The sequence below is a fragment of the Littorina saxatilis genome, linkage group LG11 (assembly GCF_037325665.1).
Source record: "Littorina saxatilis isolate snail1 linkage group LG11, US_GU_Lsax_2.0, whole genome shotgun sequence".
NCBI lineage: Eukaryota > Metazoa > Mollusca > Gastropoda > Littorinimorpha > Littorinidae > Littorina > Littorina saxatilis.
The window spans coordinates 10,762,235-10,782,953 of NC_090255.1; the positions used below are offsets into that span (position 1 = coordinate 10,762,235).

Genomic DNA, 20,719 nt, shown 5'->3' on the forward strand with positions numbered 1-20,719 from the left:
GTGTGTGTGTCCACGTGAGCCCCCCAACCCTTCTGGGACGCGTCCGAAAAGAGATGCGTGGAGGGAGGAGGAAGCGCTATGGGCACTCCCTGCAGAAGCCAAGGGGTGTTCATCCACTGAAGCGTGGTCTGCTGAAACCAGACCCCGAGCGGGACTGAAACGTCCCAGCCTTGTGAAGTCGGATTCCAGACTGAACTGAGCGCCGCCTGAAACGGGCGCTTGTGGGATCTGCCTAGCGGAATAAGGGACGACATGGACTCCATCTGGCCCTGTACAGACGCAAGCGTCCGGGCTGGAGCTGACTGAAGCCCTAACAGGGAAGACAGAAGAGCCTGCAATTTGTCCACCCGGCGTTGAGTGGGACGGACTGTCCACTCCCGTGAATCGAACGCCATGCCCAGGTAAGTAAAGGTCTGCGACGGAGTCAGCTCGGACTTGGTATGGTTGACTCGGAAGCCGAGATCCTGAGCCTGGGCAAGGACAAACTGGGTATGCTGAAGGCAGAGCGCTTCCCGCTGATGAAGGATCAGCCAGTCGTCTAAGTATGCCCTGAGCCGAACCCCGTGCTGCCGAACGAGGGCACAAAGTTGGCGCACCACCATGGTGAATACCCAGGGAGCAAGTGACAGCCCGAAGGGAAGGGCTCGAAACTGGAAGATTCGGTCCCCCCACAGAAAACGCAACCACTTCCGGTCCGCCTCGTGCATGAGGATGTGGAAGTAGGCGTCCGTCAGGTCGACGGACGTCACCCAGTCGCCCGGGCGAAGCGCCTCCCTGACGGTCGCCGGCGTTTCCATAGTGAACCGAATTTTGCGCAAAAAGCGGTTCAGTGGAGAGAGGTCTAAGACTGGCCGCCACCCCCCGGAAGCCTTGGGAACAACGAAGATTCTTCCGTAAAAACCCAAGGAGGAGTGGTCGAGAACCTCCTCTATAGCCTGCTTCTGCAGCAAGAGAAGGATTTCCGCCTGAATTGTCTCCCGAGCGTCGAGGCTGGCCGGAAACCGGAAATTGGCCGGCGCTCTGGACAAAGGGGCCTTGCCTTCCTGCCAAGGGAGGCGGAACCCCGATCGAATCACCCCCATGATCCATAGGCTGCTTGTCCGAGACAGCCACACTGGAAGGGCCCGGGAGAGGCCGCCTGCTACCGAAAGGGTAGAGGCTGGGGGGGTGACGGGATCGGGGGGGTCTCATTGGGGGTTGGGCTTGCGCCCAGACCCCCGCTTCCCAAAGGAAGGTTTACGCTGGTAAGGGCGGGAACATGAACCACCCCTACCTGCCTGAGACGACTTCTGCCCCGAGGACTTGCCTGCAGCTGGTGCAGAACTCCGTGGTTTGTTACCGTGCTGCTTAAGAGCGAGTTCCGTCAGTTGCACCACATGATGGTCACGAGCCTCCTCCGTTTGCTGCCGGAGGGCATCCAAAGAGCGTGATCCCAGCAACGCACCCTCTGAGAAGGGAGAGACTCTCAAAGAGTCTATGGTGGCCTTATCCGTCAGGCGTGAGCCGTTAAGAAAAGCCTCGCGCCTCCAAAACACAACCTGAGAGTAGAGCCGAGCAGCAAGAGTCATCTGACTGTCAGTGACCTTCGCGAGGGCCGCCAAGAGCATGGCAGCATCAGCCTCAATGGCATCGTCACGGAACCTAAAAGGTTCGATGGACGAAGCGATGGCTCTCGTGAGAGACCGGATGAGCGTTTCCGCTAAAGAGGTCAGTTCGAGGGAAGAACGCCCGCTCTCCTCCAGCCCGAGTAGACTCTGTTCCGTACACACGGCAGTCCTATCTCGGCTATAACCGTCCTGCCGTAAGCGAGCCAGTTCCGGAGTCACCGGAAGTGGAGCTGTGGGCAGTGAAAACGAGGAGAGAAGAGAATGTGGCCTGCTAGGCAGCCGCGATCTTCTTGAATTAGCTGGGAGGCCGCCGCCTGCCTGAGCCGAGGCTAACCAAGGCTGAGCAGACGGGGGGGCTTCCCCATGAGCAGCCAGGAGAGGGTAGGGTGTGTTAGCGTCCGCCAACACCTGAGCCATCACAAAAGGGACGGAAGGAGATTCCATGAACCGGAACTTCGCCTTCGTGTCCCCCGCGCCCGCAAAATCTGCCAAAGCAGAAGGAGGGGGTGCGACCACAGTAGAATCGGCGGAGACACCCTCAGGGAAATACCGTGAGGTTATCTCCGCAGCCAACTCCAGAGTAGGGCCCAGTTTATTGGGAATCCGTAAGGGGGTAGCAGATTCAGAGCAATCCTCATCCCCTTCCTGTTCCTCTCCAAAACCTTCCTGATCTCCATCAGAAGGAGGGTCCGGCAAACCGGAAACCCACCCGTCCACGGAAGCGGAAGTGGCTAGAGTCGGTTGAACAATAGACGGAAGCGCCGCAAACTGTCCACCAACAGCACCGCCGACAACCGGAACCGCCGCGGCGGAACCGGAAGTCGGGGCCGGAAGTCGATGCGTAACCAGGGACGGGATAGCAGGGACACTGCCACCGGAACCACTAGCCCGCTGTCCTCCACCGGAAGTGCCTGCCACAGCACAACCGGAAGTCGAGGACGACAATCCGCGGGCAGGCCCGACCGGAAGCCCCGAGGGGCAGCCAGAGGAGCCTACCCCCTGCGAACTCCAACCAGGAACGGCGGCAGCCGAACCAAGAGCTACAGGTCGATGACCGCCGACAGAATCTTGTAGGCCAGAGCTGGGCAAACAAGACGCTGCTGCCTGCCCCCCAGAGGCCGGGACAGCCGAAACTGATCCCAGGGGGGCAGGCTGGCGCGCTACGCCGCTCCCTAGCGCACCCGCCACGTGATGGACGGTGTACTGCCGGGGAGGAGCCGTCTGCGAACCCGGCGACGCAAGAGCGTAACCCGGGCCCGCAGGCAAGTGTGAGCCCCCAAAAAGATGGGGACTCCCACAAACGCCGCCCAACGCCGAAGCGCTGGAACCGGGCGGCGCTAAGTCCGCGAACCCCCCTGAAAAGGCAGGGGAATCCGCGACCGAACCAGAAAAATCCGGCCCGAGATCAGCCGACGTGATCGTCGCGGACGGCCGCAGCCTAGAAAGAGAAGCCACCCCCCCCACGCCAGGCGGGAGGGGAGCGACAGGCCTTTCTGCCGAATGCAAGGCAACTAGGTCATGTTTCAGAGTTGCAAACATAGCCAGAATTTCTTCCCGCGACACGGACTCGCTAGACCGTGGCGTCTGCGAGCGCGAGAGAGGAGAAGTAGAACGTTCCCGCGTAGGGAAAACCGGTGACGGTGACGTAGAGTTGAGCGACACCCGTTCTGTCTTCTTAGTCGCCGGGTCAGTGACCAGAATTAAAGAAGTAGGCTGTGAAGAAGACACAGAGGCACGCGCCTTTGATTTAGACTTGGGCTTGTCTTTATCCTTCTCTTTTCCCGGTGAAGAGAGTAGGGAAACAAGTTTGCCCTTGCTTTTTGAGTTTTTGTCCGCCATTTGCAATATCAAACACGCGCACGTGGAGATGAATTACAACAGCGAAAATACTCAAACGAACGAAAATACTCGAACGAAAGCAGCGAAGAGATTGAAACGATCTTACCTAAAGATAGCAACGCAAAAACCAGGGTCAAATGGCCTTCCACAAAGGCCAAGGCAAAAAATATGCCGGAGTACAACAACACGTCTGTGCAGTAGTGTTGAAGTGGGTGGAATGAAGGCCGGTAGCAGGACCGCGCATGTGCGGGTTACCGGTAGGGGAGGTGACTCCCGTCCTTGACTACGGATTGTTTTTCTTAGGGAGTTACTTCCCCCCTTACCAGGGTCGAGTACTACTTCAATATCTTAGCAATGAACTGAAGTTAATGCCATTTATGTGAGTTGAGGTAAGAATATGTGATTGAATTTAGGTTTCACGGCAAGGCCATTAGGGGAATGTTCCCGGGTTTTACCCCGACTTTAGATGAGATACACAAGTGTATGTGTGTTTAGGTGGTATCAGCCATTTGCACTTGTGCTCTACCACCAGAGCTACCGATGGTAAAAGATGGTACAGTGGAACCTGCTTTTAAGCCACCCAAATTGAAGACTCCCTCCTCGTGACAGTTTTATCAGATTTTCTGTTTATAATTACAGCCTCTGCAAATTTACCCCCTCCTTTATAAGTTCTACTTTTCTCTGATTTTTAAAGGCCTTAACTCTCTCCGGGCGATGGAACGCAATAGCGTTCCGAGTCCGCCATAGCGTTCCTGACGACGGAACGCTATAGCGTTTCTGAACTTCGAAAATTCGCGCGGCAATCGTGACGCAGTTTGTACGGAACTAAATGTTGCTAGCTTGTTCTGTGGTCTTTCCACAGTGCAAGGGAAGCAACTGCATTCACTTGTCCCTTTCTTTGTCTGTATTGTGACCCGGTTTGCGAAACTACCGACGATCAGCGTGAGGGTAAACAGCAAGACAATGGCGTCTTCCACGCAGTTGTCACGCTCGTCTCGTAGACCCAATGCAAGGCGTTTTACGGCGTTGGAAGTTGTTGAAATGCTTCAAACTGAAGGATCTGACGTGGATGAAGGTGAAATTTGCGATTCATCTGTCTATCTTTATTCATTCTTTCACTGTGAATTTTTTCCCAGCCCATGCAAATGGCCCGTCTGGAGGGAAAGTCAAGGGAGAAAACTGGCCGCCCCGAGTGAGTTAAAGGGAGGGGGGGGGGGGGTTCCACTGTAGCTAAACATCCTCTGCTATTTCAGATTGCAAAGTACATTGTATGAACAGGGCCTAGCATTGGAAAAAGTGAGTTCAGCTTACAAAGGCGGGGGTCTGGGGGCCGCAGGAGGCCCCCAGTGGGGTTCGGGGGGCTTTTGAAGATTTTTTGGAGATTTTTTTTACCTAAAATGACCCCCCCCCCCCCCCCCCCCACCCCCCCCCCCCCCCCCCCCAAAGAAGATTGATTGAGCAACTAAATCATTTATGCCTTCACCAACAAGCAAAACACAGACAGAAAACAAGAAAACTGACAATCTTGTGTTATTTGGCCTAAAAGTGCCATTCCCACTTCCAGGAATACCTGGATTCTTTGTCACTGAATGGCTGACCACGTTCAACAATGTTGCTTCGAGACATTATTTCAAGTCTAGAGCCACAAAATACCGGCACAAAGTATGCTCGCGCGATGTCAGAGGAAGTGCGTGCTCAAGCAAACTGTCAAACCGATTGAGAATTGAACCGAACGGCGCACAAAACGAAAGCTGGGACTGTTTGGGTTTACCGTTTGGGAATAACAGGTTTTTGCATTTCGGCCTACACCAAATCGAATTCCGCACACTGGAGATGTTATTTCGGCGTAAAGTACGCCGAACGGCTTACAATGCTAGGCCCTGTATGAATCAATGACTTGTGGAGTTATCCAGGGTAGATAACCCATTTCCTCACCACACAAACCTCAGTTGCTCCCTCTCCTTCAAGACCTCATTTCCGTGACTGTAAAAGGCCTTAAATCAGAGTTACCACTGTACAATGACCAGAGCAACAGGTTATACTGACCAAAGATGTAGCCCTGACCCCCCTCATTCACTGCCACGCCTGCAGCTTTCCCGTCATAGATGGTGTTCTCACTGAAATGAAATAGACACATGCCGATACATTTGCTTTGTTAACGATGCTCTCTCTCACACACACACACACACACACACACACACACACACACACGAACACACACACACACACGCACATACACACACACATACAGGGGAAGAAATACAGACAGATGCACATCAAAGACCCAAACACACCTTTTGCTCCTGATTTAAACAAGAACTTAAGCTCTCCCGCAAAATGAATAAAGTCAAAAAGTTGAGTCAAAATCGCATGTTCATGTATGCAGCCACAAATGTGTTTCTCACACAGAGACAAATACAGGATCACAAACACCACGGTATGCACCTACTGCCATTGTCTCTCCACCTCTACCCATATTACTCCCAACACACACATGCACTCGTGCACACATATATTGTACATACACACACACTCACACACTCACTCACTCACACACACACTCACACACACACACACACACACACACACACACACACACACACACACACACACACACACACAAACACAACAAGAGGCGAAGCCATCAAGGCTCACATCGACAAACGGTAACACAAACTCAATCACTCCGTCACACACACACACACACACACACACACACACACACACACACACACACACACACACACACACACACACACACACACACACACACAGAAAGAGCATAGGTGAAACTGTGCAAGAAAGCGAGACACTAGATCTAGATCTGTCTGTCTGCATGTAGCCTACTTACAAGGACACGACTGCCAACTAGTCTCGGCGCGCTCAAAATAATAATGACCGAGACTGTCAGTACTTCCTTCGCGTGACGTCTAACCCTCTTACGTCATAATGTGACGTCAATGTAATGTGACGTCTTCAAATGTTAGAGTTTCTACCACAGACATACACACGCACAGACGCACGCACGCACGCACGCACGCACAGACAGACAAAGTTACGATCGCATAGGCTACACTTACGTGAGCCAAAAATGCACAGACACAAAAACACACAATGACACAAACACATACACCACCCCCACTCACACACAATGACACAAACACATACACCACCCCCACTCACACACAATCCATTCCATCCCCCACCCCCACACACTCATTTCATCCAAAGTGAAAAACCAAACCCCATCCCACCTGACAGTGGGGTTGCCCCCATACAGAATGTAGATACCAGCCTCGGTGTTGCTATAGATACTGTTACTACGGATGTGACCGCGGCCACTGCCCAGCACAACCACGCCTGACCGCTTCCCGTGGTGAATTCGGTTGTGCTGAAAAACAAAGAAAATGAGTTTTCACCACGTGGTACTAACTTATCTGAACGGTCAATGGGAAAGAACTGTGTTTAAACCCCTACAAGAAGTTGGACAGTGGTTACCTCCCATTTAGTTTTCACAAATGTCCTGAAAAGTGCTGATGTAAATGCCACGTACCTAGTACGTGTATGGGCGTATGACAAACCAAACATGACCACGTACCTAGTACGTGCTGGTCAGTGAAGGGGTTAAACCTCTATCCTTGAAAATCATAAAATATCGCACACAATAGCAAAATTATGCACTCACCACACACACACACACATAATATAATAATAATAATAAATGAGCATTTATATAGCGCAACATCATAACTTTACAATTATGCTCTTTGCGCTTGACACATTTAAAATTAAAACACAGTTATACAAGCATTTACATCTACATTCATAGTCAACAACGCTTAATTAATACGCTTAATACACAAAGCATGCCCTATAGCAGGAATCAAATACACCAGGGAGAGGCAATAGGTCAAATCCTGAATTCATCTTCGCTTTCCTCCGTTTCACAGGCTTTTGTGCAAAACTCTTGTACCACTACAAACCCTCTTTTACAAGCACTCAAAAACAACTGGTATTAATGAAGTGCTGTAGGTAGCTCAAAACAGTGAAACAACACGATCTTCTTTGTCTCTCATAACTAAGATGAATGACTTTCATCTTGTGTTTGTTTGTTTGTTTGCTTAACGCCCAGTCGACCACGAAGGGCCATATCAGGGCGGTGCTGCTTTGACATATAACGTGCGCCACACACAAGACAGAAGTCGCAGCACAGGCTTCATGTCTCACCCAGTCACATTATTCTAACACCGGACCAACCAGTCCGAGCACTAACCCCATAATGCCAGACGCCAGGTGGAGCAGCCACTAGATTGCCAATTTTAAAGTCTTAGGTATGACCCGGCCGGGGTTCGAACCCACGACCTCCCGATCACGGGGCGGACGTCTTACCACTAGGCCAACCGTGCCGGTTTCATCTTGTGTAAGCTTAAGCAAAAGAACAAGATACCTGAACAATAGGATCTGCATTTTTTCTGATGTCAAGCCCTGCTTCGTTGTTGGAATGAATGTCGTTGCCTGAAATACAGAGATATTCACTGGATGAAAAGAAATGAATCACCACATGCACCCAGCCTAATTGCTTTGAAATGTATATGATTCGCGAGAGAGAGAGAGAGAGAGAGAGAGAGAGAGAGAGAGAGAGAGAGAGAGAGAGAGAGAGAGAGAGAGAGAGAGAGAGAGAGAGAGAGAGAGAAAGAGAGAGAGAGAGAGAGAAACAGAGATAGTTGGGCTTATTCATAGCTGTTGCAGAACAACAACGACAACATCAACAACTGATGAAAACCACAGAACCTCACAACCACCTAGAAATGTCTAACTTCTTCTTCTTCTGCGTTCATGGGCACAAACCCCCTTGAACACTCATATGTTTTGCAACAGTTTTTTTATTTTTTTACGTGTATGACCGTTTTTACCCTGCCATTTAGGAAACCAGATGCTGATTTCAGGTAACGCTAGCTTGGCATTTAATGTTTCTATGGACATGGATTACAGGATCTTTTCCGTGCGCACTTGGTCTTGTGCTTGGGTGTGCACATGAAGGGAGACAATTAAGGTAGTAGCAGGTCTGCAAATAAATTGACCTGGGAGATCGGAAAAATCTCCACCCTTAACCCACCAGACGCGGCCGGGATTCGATCACTCGACCATCTGCATGTGAGGCCGGCGTCTTATCCACTAGGCAATTTCGCCCGTCAAAATGTCCAACAACTTGCACACAAATGCTAGTGCTGGCTTTACACATATACACGTCACTTCTGTTTGTGCACTGAGTATAAATGCTGTGTTAAACCTATCTTTATATATATGTATTGTGATAACAGTTGCTTACCTGAAATGAGCCCAGAGGCGGCAAGTCTCATGAAGATACCTGAGGTGCGACAGTGATGTATTCTGTTCTTCAGTATTACTACCTGTTCAAGAGGGCCCAGAAACATGGATGAACAAAATCCAGTCAGCACTTATTGCACGGTGGTGCCTCCGTTCTAAGACCTAAAACAAGAACCATAATTTTCTCCATAATTAACAACAATTAGGTCTTTAACAAGCTAGAGTCTTTGAGGGGGGTACATCTCCATACACTATGATATCTCTGAAAAATCAAGTCTTGGCGGCAAGATGCTCCATTACACACACACACAAACTCTTATGGTGTGATCACCATCATATATAAAGCGGTTATGTCCCAAGTTGGAGACAATTCAGGCAAATGCATCAACACACACACACACACACACTTACACACTCTCACACACAAACTGACAGAGGAGGAAACACATAGCTTTGTGGTCCTAAGGACAAAGACAATTCTATAAATGACATTGTTTATTACATCACACTAGGTGTTGAAGCTAGAAGGATGGACAGTCACACACACATCAGAGAAACAAACAGAAAAACAGCCACAGAGTCTTCCAAACACAGCACTACCCACCCTTGAGTTCTGGATACAGCGTACGCCGTAACTGACGTTGCTGATGTCCCAGTAGGTGTTGACAATAGATAGAGAAACACAAACAAGACGACTGACAGAGAAAAAACACAGAAAAACAGCTATAATATATATACAACCTTCCGGACACAACAGAGTACTGGTCCTTGCAAGTTGTATGCAGTGAACTCCATAACTGACATTACCCATGTCACACCCACAGATGAAGATACACAAATAGACAAGCTGACACACACAAAGTGAGCGAGAGATGAAAAATCCAGAAAAACAGCCACAGAGCCTCGATCCCAAACACAGCACTACCCACCCTTGAGTTCTGGATACAGCGTACGCCATAACTGACGTTGCTGATGTCACAGCCGGAGATGAGGGCGTGACCTTGAAGGCTGACCATGACCCCGCCCTTGCTGTGCATCATGCGACAGTGATGTATCAGACAGCCGCGCACTTTACCAATGTAAGACATCACCCCTTCGTCCTGTGTAGCGCTGTACAAAAACAAAGTGTTCAATATATTTTCAACACGGAGTGAAAAGCAGAAATGAGTACCAGGACTCATAACAAAGAGAGACACTGTTGTATGCATGTTTGTTTTTGCACAGCAATTTTTTGCTTGGCATAAAAGTTTAGCAATTTCTGCTAAAATGTAGCATGTGACAGTTTTGTCTTATTTGATCTGTCGCATTTTTCTGACCCCCAGACTGGTCGAATGTTCAATAGCTTTGATAAGTCGGTCATATCTTGATACAAATTTTTGTTTGCGGTCACGGCATCCAGCTCCAACTGACCCATTGTCCACTAATGCTATGCTAAAAACCAGGAATGGGAAATGAAAAAAGTAAAAAAGGCTGAAAATCTTTAAGTAATAGCAAAGTCGACGGAGTGAAGCGCCTAGCCCCTAACTAAGGGGGTCCGGGGGTATGCCCCCCCCCCCCCCCCAGAATGGTGCAATTTGGTGTCATCTGAGCTCCAAGATTGCCATTAAATTCAGTTTTTAAAACCATTTTTGCCTCCCCCATTTATTTTTTCGGCGGACACTTTTGCTTTTCCGGCGGAACAAAAAAATATTTCGGCGGACAATTCCCATGCCTAAAAAACGTACTAACAGTTGGCAGCTGCCGGGTAGCTCAGGTGGTAGAGCGCTGGATCCTAAGGTCAAGGGTTGAAATCCGAGACGGGACGGACACGGTGTTAGGAAACGCTGCCGTTGCTGAACTTTGGTTCAGTTTTGTGTGTTGCATGTAGTTGACTTATTTGTACTTTGTGGGAAAGTACCGATATAATATTTTGTAAACACAATATTTATGTTTGAACGAGAATGCAGGTGAACTTTCTAGTCCTGTCAAAACAAGTTGTTTACCACGTTGTTTTGAGTCGTGGGTTCATGGCGTTCGCTCGGATTAAGTGCGTCGGCGCTTTTGATGTACGTCACAGAGAACGTCACTGTTCTAGTCCATAGACGGCTCGTATAATGTAGTTGTATCATGTTCGGTCTGGAATATTCTCGAGATTGAGTATTTGCTATATAGGCCAGCGCGATTTGTATGTAAAAAAGCTTCTACTTTGAGTTCTGCTACGATGTGCAGTTGTATGTATGGAATGCTAAATAAATCCTCGAACTCAATTTGACGAGTTGTTTTCTGCTGCTGCGAAGACGGGCGACGTAGAATAAAAGAACACAACTATACGACGTTTGAGAACTTGTGGCAATCTCAAGTGTCGTGTAACACACGGTTCAACTTTATGTGTAGACTCAGAGACGGATTCCAAAGCAATGGGACAATTAAGTTATGAAAATGAAAAATGAAAAAGCATCCAACCTGAAAGTGATGGGTCGTGACGCCTGGCTGCAGATGGAGCCCACATCAGCGTTGACGGCGTTAGCGGAGAGCGAGGCCTCCAGGTGTTTCTGTCGCAGGTGAGGCAGCATGATCACCGATTCTTCAGTATCAGAACAATCGTAAACTGAGTCACGGCGAAACAATTCCTCCTCCGCCTGCTCCTCGTCTTCGCTGGAGCTGGAACTGGGGGCGTGGTGTGAGCCTGAAAATGAATATAAGAAGGATATGAACAAATCCAAAATAGATTGACCGCCAATGTTACAAAATTAAGAATTTCCAAAATTACGAAATGTTTAATTAGGCAAAAAAAAAAAAAAAGGGTCTGTTTACGGTAACATAGGCCAAAAAATAGGGTCGGTAGGTCGGGATTTTTTTTAAATTTTTTCCAAAAAACCATATTTTTACGGTATTTTTTTCCCCAAATGCCAAAAAAAAGTCTAGGGTCGCACGAAAAAAATAGGGTCGGTCGGGTTACCGTAAACAGACTATTTTTTTTTTTGTTGCCTTATAAACAAAACGAAACAGTCTCAAGTACGTCAACCTAAGGGTTTTTGCAGTGAATATATATGACATGGATGTGATGGATACGGATGTAATATCGGATATGGACAAATCCAAAACAGATAGCTTGCTACTGTTCCAAAATTAAGAGAAAAAATCTAGAAAGGTTAGTTTATAAATACATAATATTATGTGTGTGTGTGGGGGGTTGCAACTGATGTCACCAAAAGAAAGACTGTCCTGGCTACATTTTGGAAAACTGACAAAACTTTTTGTTTTATCGCCATTCCTGCAAATTTTGTTGAAGACAAAAATCCCACCAACATCTCGGTACTTATTACTATACATCTAAACAGTACCAAACAAACAAACACATTGAACGAAAACTTGTATTACTATCACAACCAAATAAAATCAATATCCAATGAAAACTAATATCTCATACCTCGAGAGCCAACAGATTCAAGGTCATTCAAGATGGAAAGGTCATCGTCGTCGTCCTCACTACTGCTACCATCTTTCCTGCTGCTGTGAAACGATCCCTGTGACCTTCGCTCTTCTCGTTCTGCCTCCAAGGGATTTTTGGGAAGGGGGTGATTGTCGACAATGTCACCAACTTTTGGAGAGTTTGCACTGTGGGAGAGAGGCTGAGGGGGGTGAGGATGGTGGTGGTGATGATGGTGTTGATGGGGGTGGAGGTCTGAATGGGGGCGCAGGGGATAGGGGTGGGGGTTCAGGAGGACGGGGGGATTCGGGTCGTGGTCACCAGAGTGATCCCCCTTGTTGAGAGCAGCGAGATGTTGCGGGAAAGCATCACCATTGACAAGATGACCTTTTCCTGTGTTGGGATGCAGTTCTACAGTGTGAGTTTGAGGTACAATCTCCCCTCCTTGTGTAATCTCACTTTCACCTGTACTTGCACCAGCACCGGCAGTAGAAGGTACACCACCCAGTGCTGAGTCCCATCCTAGGTTCTTTGAATGCCCAGTCTCTTTCTTTGCTTCTGCAGTTAAGCTAGAAATACCTCTAACATCTGAGTGTTTCGGAGAATGCTCAGTCTCTCCATCCCCCTTTGCATAGCTGGTCGGTTTATGGATCGAGCCCCCTTCCCCGAGCCTGTTGTGTGCTTCCCCCTGCTGGGAAGCGTCGCGTTTTTCAAACAGTTTTTCACTAGCACCCTGGGTTGTGTCTGAGGTACCTGCTTTGCTTGTAGCGCTTGAAGACGGTTCGTGTTCTGGGGACGCACAGTCTTCTTCAGGCTCTTCCAGCGACTTTAAATCTTGAGGCTTGGTCGCTCGGTCCTTCCTCTCCTCGCCTTCCAACTGCCACGGTTTTCTCTCGTCGATGATTTCCAACCATTCACCGCCATCCGTGTCGTTGCCCTCCTCCTCGTTGTTTCTATGACAACACGTTTCTGCGTGAATCAAGTGCCCGTGGCCCTCGTCAGATGCACATTCTCCGCACTGGTTTTGTTCGTGATCGTTCACATCCGTGGAATGTGAAACTGTGTTGCGGATGTCTTGCTGAGTGGTGTCTTCACTGCTGACAGGCCTGTTCACGTTGATGGTGTTCCCGCTTGCACGACTTCCGTTCACATCCCTCGCCTCGGCTCTCATTCCGCACAGGTGAGCGCCACTGTTGTTCACATTCACGCCTGACTGAGCAGCGCCACAAGCACCACCCGCGTGACCGTTCACGCCAGAGTTCACCACACTGACATTCATATAGTCACACTCTTGGCTGAAGGCACGACCCCGCGACAAAGTGTCGTAGGTTTTGATGGTGGAGGCGGTGAAGGATTTTCCGGTGAAGGTCGAATGAAGGGTAGAGGTCGTGCTGTCTGTGACCTTGAGCAGGTTCTTGTAACCTTGGGCCTGCTTCTGGCTAAAGACCTCGTCTGTCTGCTGACACAGGTACGTGTAGGCCCAGCTCTTGTCTTCCTTGGGGTAACCTGAGGGTAAGATAGGATAAGATAAGATAAGATAAAATAAGATATGATAAGATAACTGTAATCAGACCTTGGAACCCTGTTTTGCACTTGGAATATTCTCAAACAAACCGTATTTTCAGAAAAATGAGCTTACTCCACAGAGCATTTGACCATCCATGATTCAAACATGCTTCACATGCGTCCGTCGCACCATTAATTAAGTTAACCAATACATTTAAAACAAATGCTTCTTTCCATGTTTACTGACAAAAACTGTAATCATGTGTCAAAATACCGAATCTGCTTTGAGATGCGCTTGTAAAGACAAGAAGTCCAGGAATTTTCCTCGTCGAAATGCACAATCGTACATTAATAAACTACTAAGATTTACTTTTACAAAAGTATTTAAATAATGAAGCTCTACATGTAAACATTTATCACAGAATTTCTAAGGAAATTCAACTTTTCCATAACTCATAAAAACCCGACAGACTTATTTTCGAACCTTGTCTAATCCCCAACGTACCTTCGACTACAATGTTTGCGTTGTCGCTCTGTGAAAACTCGCAGTTCCTGATGATGCTGGCATTGACGTGCTGCATGATGACCGTAGCGTGACGCAGAGTGCAGAACTGGACGTGACACGACGCCGGGTTGACCACACACATCATCCCGTCCTCCATGATGCAGTTGTCCACCTGCACGTAGCCGGACCTCACCTGTAAGCAACAGGTTTACGTCCATCACTGTCACGTTGTACCAGGCATGTGACTACAAGCAGTACTTTTGTGTTATCTTACTTGTATTGTAAGCAGTATCACTACATGTATCATTTTATCTCGGGCCGCCTTCAACTTAACACTTTCTACCCCACCTATGTTGACCAAGTTTTTTTTTTTTTAGCCGAGAGCATCTGTGCTGCAGCAGGTCACTCAACATTGTAATAACTGTGCACAGATCACTTGAATCACCTAAGCCAGTCAAACAGGAGCACGTTTGGCTAAACAAATAGCCAACTCAAAGTCACAGGTTCGCAAAAGCATTCCAGGGGACAACAGCAGCTGGACCCCATCACAAACAGCTCTCTGCATTTGACAGGTGTGGTGTCTGACCAACACACAAGAAATGAAGAGCTACTATCTTCTTCTGTCTTCTGCGTTCGTGGGCTGAAACTCCCACGTACACTCGTGGTTTTTTTGCACGAGTGGAATTTTACGTGTATGACCGTTTTTTACCCCGCCATTTAGGCAGCCATACGCCGTTTTCGGAGGAAGCATGCTGGGTATTTTCGTGTTTCTATAACCCACCGAACTCTGACATGGATTACAGGATCTTTTTCGTGCGCACTTGGTCTTGTGCTTGCGTGTACACACGGGGGTGTTCGGACACCGAGGAGAGTCTGCACACAAAGTTGACTCTGAGAAATAAATCTCTCGCCCAACGTGGGGACGAACTCACGCTGACAGCGGCCAACTGGATACAAATCCAGTGCGCTACCGACTGAGCTACATCCCCGCCAAGAGCTACTATAAATCGCTCATGTTTCTTCTTCTTCCTTCATAGGCTGACGTTTTATACGTGTATGATCTGGTTCTAAATATATGGCACGAAAACAAAAATCACACTTCAGCCTTTCCCTTTTTTGTTTTTACCTCATGAAAAAAACCCGCACACACACACATTCTATCTCAACACACACACACACACAAAATCCCTAATTTACCTTGAGGATAAAGTTTGAGAACCAGGGAGCTCGCAGCACCAGGTTGGACAGCCTTCCGGTCAGTGCCAGGTGTTCCAGGCAAACCACCAAAATCACGCTTCCCAGCTCCCCCACCCCCACCAGCTCAAACGGCACTTTCAGCGTCATCTCAAGCTGTTCGTCATAGATCCCAGGATGCACCAGTATTCTGTCATACTCGTTTGCGACAGCGAAGGCGCTTTTCAGAGTTTCGTGCTGTAAGCCTGGACCCACTTGGATGTTCTGTCTCTCCTTGCTCCTCTGAAACAGGGATAGCCAAATTTCAACAAGCCAGCTGGGCGAGTAACTTCAAGGAACAACAAATTATGAGTGTCAGTTTTCTTTACTTAATAAAACAGGAGCCTTGTTTTTCGCTTCACTAGAACATGGCAGTGATTTTGCAAATCTCTTGCAAGGAAAGCTATCTCAACTCCAACATCCAAGGGTCTGCACAGTTTGCGTGATTTCTGGCCAATAAAAAAACCATACGCCTATGTAAATCAAAAACTTCAATTAAAAAAAAAGAAAATAGGAACCGACCTACCAACCCTATAGTGGTTTATTTTTTTTTTTACCTTGTTATCGGAACCATTTGTATTGGGGGGGCGGGCCTAACTTCAGTCTATTTGGTGTTATGTTTCACTTCTGTGGACACAGACACAAAGTAAAACTAAAGCTACATGCACACTAAAGATACACACTAAAGATTCACAAAACCAATGGTAAGAAAATACTGTACATGTCCCAGGACTGAGGTCTTTCTTTAGGCCAAAAAAGAAAATAGGTGTGGTTACGGTAACATATCCCCAAAAAATAGGGTAGGAAGGTAGGAAATCACTTTTTTTTTTTAAACTTTTTTTTTCCAATGTGTACAAATTAAACCTACTTGACAGGGAAATAAGTGTGCGACTCGGGCGCTTTTGCTTTCATTGCGTTTTCTGCACTCGTTTTTTTTTTTTTTTTTTTTTTTGACAAATGTAATCAAAAGTTATAGGGTCGGCCCCTAAAAATAGGGTAGGTTGGGTTACCGTAACCACACCTTTTTTTTTTTTTAGGCCTTATTTGGTGTTTAACGTCGTTTTCAATCACGAAGGTTATATCGCGACGGGGAAAGGGGGGGAGATGGGATAGAGCCAATTGTTTCTTGTTGACAAAAGCACTAATCAAAAATTTGCTCCAGGGGCTTGCAACGTAGTACAATATATTACCTTACTGGGAGAATGCAAGTTTCCAGTACAAAGGACTTAACATTTCTTACATACTGCTTGACTAAAATCTTCACAAAAATTGACTATATTCTATACAAGAAACACTTAACAAGGGCAAAAGGAGAAACAGAATCCGTTAGTCGCCTCTTACGACATGCTGGGGAGCATCGGGTAAGACTGAGGTGCACGAGCCGAAAATGGGTGCCACCAGAATGGGAGAGAACTAATCGCGGAGTCTGATTCGATGAAATCACACCAAAAATGTGTTTGAGCATAGCAATTCTAAGCTTGGCGTAACACTAACAGCGTGTTTGGTCATTAAACGTAGCATGGTGCGCCAAAAGGGTAGCAGTTGGCGACTCTGCTCTCTACCCACCTTCAGCAGAGACATGCAGCCAGCTTTGTGCGCTTGTCGAGAACAGCGACGCCAGAAGCGGGTCGAAAGGTACTGGTCACGATACGCCTGTTTCCATGACGGCGGCTCCAAGCGAACATTCAGCGGCCAGTACGGATGACGCCATTCCTTGCACGCCAAGTACAGTTCCTTCCATCGCGTCATGTCGATACTCAGCGCCAGATCATGCCATGTCTTGCTGACACGCGTAACACAGCCCAGATCGCGCACTGACAGATAGGAGAAGATGATCTGCCATATTTCCAGTGGCAAGCCGGATTTGTCACCGGGCAACACTTTCGACGTCACGTCGGTTTTCAGTGTGGTTGTGGATGTTGTGGAAACTCCTGACATTTTTTGTTTTGTTTTTGCGGTGCTTGAACTGGGTCAGAACTGCAGGTTACAACTCCTGTCACTGTGTGACTGTGAACAGTTATGAAGTTCTTTCTTCATCATTTTTCCTCCAAGAACGGTGCTACAAGTTCTGCCCACCAAAAACTACAGACAGGGTGCACACTTGCCCTTGCTTGATACAGAATGTTTGCGTTTCCATTAGCATTCCAATAAAGAATGTATTGAAGCCTAAATACTACTGTTTCTTTTCGATGGATAATTTATCACTGACACTGCAAGATGTTCCCCGAAGAATAATTCCTGATAGTCACCCCACAGTTGACATAAAGAAATTGTGTATACAGAAAAGAGTGTGGTAACAACACGTTTATAGATAACACAGGTTCATGTCTCTCTTTTGATCTTGAGGGCTGGTTCTCTGCAGCGAACTGGAAATCGCAGACTCTTCTGGCGCCTTGGTCCAGTGAGTTTGACTGCTTGCATTGGACCGGTCCAGCTAAGAGTTGGTCCTAGGCTGGACCACACAGCCTGCAAAAACAAGGAATGACAAAATTAAGCATCTGCAACAAAATAGAGTTGTACCCCACCCCCCACCCCCTTTTAAGACCTCCCCAATTTAATAAGGCCAAAAAAATTTTTTTGTCTGTTTCTGGTCACCCGACCGACCCTAAATTTCGGCGCCGACCCTAAACTTTTTTTTTCCAAACTCAAAATTTTTTTTTTTTTTTTTTGGTGGTAAAGGACAGGGTGAGAAAATGAACAACAAAAACGTGTGAAAACGAAAGTCCGCTGACGATTTGTAAATGTGTTGAGTGTCTTGTCTCTATGATTATCAGTCTATGTATAGTGAATCCAGTCTCTTTGCGCGATTTTTAAAGTTAGTTTTATTGGTCTACATTTGGGGTAAAAAAAAAAATAAAAAAAAATCCTGACCTACCGACCCTATTTTTTTTAGCCATGTTACCAGAAACAGACAATTTTTTTTTGGCCTAAGATTCCCTCCCTTTTGAGATCCTGTTTTCCCACTTTCCTCTGTTCACAACCTCTGTAAATGTACCCTCTCTTTAATTCAGACTCCATTCTTTTTAAGACCTGATTTTCGCAGATTTGTGAAGGTCTTAAAAGGGTTCCACTGTACAAGTATGTATATATATAATATTGTTCAAAGAGGAATGACACTTACGAGCGCACACACGACTCTGTGTGTCTGTGTGTGTCTACATCTGTCTGCAAGTGCAAGCAAGTGTTTGTAAATATGTGTCTGTGTGCATTTGTGTGAAAATTCAGCCACTTGAGGAACTTCCAGAGCACAGTTATAAGAGTATAGCTGAACATGGGAAGTATCTATTGACAGCTTTAGCAGCCCCCTGTACTCAGACTTATTAAATATTTAAAACTAACAAAGTCATAAAGATTAAAGCTCCAGTTTCAAAGCTAAATTCAAAATTGACCATCAACACTCCATTTACAGAGGAGACATGTATGAGAAAGATGTCAATTGAATTGCTGATCGTGATTCATACTGAGGGAATCCCTATTGATACAGGGCAATTATCCTCACACACACACACACACGGTCCGGTTTCAGACAGACACAGACGGTATCCTTCAAATCCGTCCTAAAAGCTGAGAGAGGGAGAGAGAGAGAGAGAGAGAGAGAGAGAGAGAGAGAGAGAGACTGTGACACTTACAGGCTGAGAGTGAGAGAGAAAGAGCACGAAGTAAACATTGATTACAGCAAACACGATAAGGTTCTTGAAATCAACTCTCATGTCGCTTCAAAATCCAAGCTGTCATGCATGTGTATTTTAGCTAAACACTAAATTTCGCCCATTATCGTAGTCCGAGGAATATGAATACCAGAGATTTGAATGATTCTGTCTGCATGGAGACGACCCCAAACAACTAGAGCGCGCGCATGAGAATGACCCTGCCAAAGCAACTGTCACCACTACTGTAACTTCTCACTCTTAAGGCTGATTAACGTATATAATATACACAAAAACAATGCTGCAAAATGAATCGATGAAGTGATAATCTCACCATTCTGCTCTGGCAGCTCTTACGTTCTTGTTGACAATCGCATGGTTCTGTGTGCATGTTCGACGTGACGTCACACACAGTCAGGCCCGGAACATGCATAACTAGCAAAATATGCCTCCTGAAAAGTTAGCTCTACCTAATTTCCCTTTTTTTTCTCTCTCAATAGTACATATACTTGCACAAATATAAGCATTACAATCTGCTGAACGCAGTATTTTAATTATTCATGGTGCAGAAATGTCTCTCCCAAAGGATGGATTTAGAGTGCTGATTACGTAATATGCTAATCTAATATCTCACAACATGGCGTCGAAAGTGAAGGTAAGATTCCCACTTTCATGTTGTGATGCGTACGGCTACAAGTATTCTTGCTGACATCAGCAGATTGTATGCGAATTTTGTCTGGATCGCTAAAAGGCATCAGTTTGATTGTTTACCATGTTTGTATTTCCATTGGTTCCATTGATTGGCACATTCGTCTGAAATGATTCGCGTTATGATGTTCTGTAAAGGGTAGTGTTTTGCGTGTTTGTTTTGTTTTTATTGAGTGTTTAACTTTAAGTGGGCTGGGTAGCACGTAATGCACACTCTGCTACCAGTTTTGGATTGTATTGTTTAGTTTAAAAAAAACAAAAAACATTATGGGAGTGGTGAATACAGAACTGAATGTCACACTCTTTGGTATTGTTTACGTTTTCGATCCACGTGACCTCCCTTTTCGCTTCGAAGTCGATCGCCTTTCTACACTGTGCATGCATGCACCGAATTAACGACTGTTGCTCTTCCGACAGTTACGAGAATCTAGCTCATTTTGAGCGAGATATATAATGTCGAGCTAACCTTACACTTACAGCCACAGTAGTAGAGTTGGTTGCACTGCCGGTGTAACACGAGAAAATTACTCCCACGAGATTTTTACTCCGGAGTAAACATTTCGTACGAAATAGTTACTCCCTTTACGAAAAAAGCACTCCCCCATTGCACGAGAAAATTACTCCCCAAGACAGGTGAGTTCCGAGTAAACATTTCGTACAAAAATGTTACTCCCCTGACGAATAAATAACAAATACATTACTTCACCCATAGACCTATAATATAGGTCCCTGCTTCACCCCAACACGAGCAATTTAACTTCCCATGCCAGGTGTACGAAATTTGTAGTCCCTTGTCGACTGTTAGTCTTGGTGGTGGAAGGGGTGGAGGGAGGGTAGCGCAACATTCGTGTGCGCGAGATCACTTACTGGCATTATCCCTTCGCCCGCATCCCATTTCTACTGGAAGTAAAAACAAGTCGCGTAAGGCGAAAATACA

General features: G+C 46.8%; 1 protein-coding gene across 1 annotated transcript in view; it reads right to left on the bottom strand.

The window, feature by feature from the left end:
* The window catches only part of LOC138979732 (F-box only protein 10-like), a 30,088-nt gene extending 10,611 nt beyond the window's left edge, over nt 1–19,477 (bottom strand). Inside the window, exons 1-11 of the mRNA XM_070352474.1 lie at nt 19,409–19,477; nt 16,994–17,893; nt 15,392–15,670; nt 14,195–14,387; nt 12,184–13,689; nt 11,217–11,439; nt 9,704–9,884; nt 8,776–8,857; nt 7,894–7,961; nt 6,701–6,837; nt 5,493–5,563 (exon numbers count right to left, since the gene is read on the bottom strand). Coding sequence (XP_070208575.1) covers nt 5,493–5,563; nt 6,701–6,837; nt 7,894–7,961; nt 8,776–8,857; nt 9,704–9,884; nt 11,217–11,439; nt 12,184–13,689; nt 14,195–14,387; nt 15,392–15,670; nt 16,994–17,365 — 3,112 coding nt within the window. The 5' untranslated portion in view covers nt 17,366–17,893; nt 19,409–19,477. The remainder of the gene's footprint in view (nt 1–5,492; nt 5,564–6,700; nt 6,838–7,893; nt 7,962–8,775; nt 8,858–9,703; nt 9,885–11,216; nt 11,440–12,183; nt 13,690–14,194; nt 14,388–15,391; nt 15,671–16,993; nt 17,894–19,408) is intronic.
* Between the last annotated feature and the right edge of the window lie 1,242 nt (nt 19,478–20,719).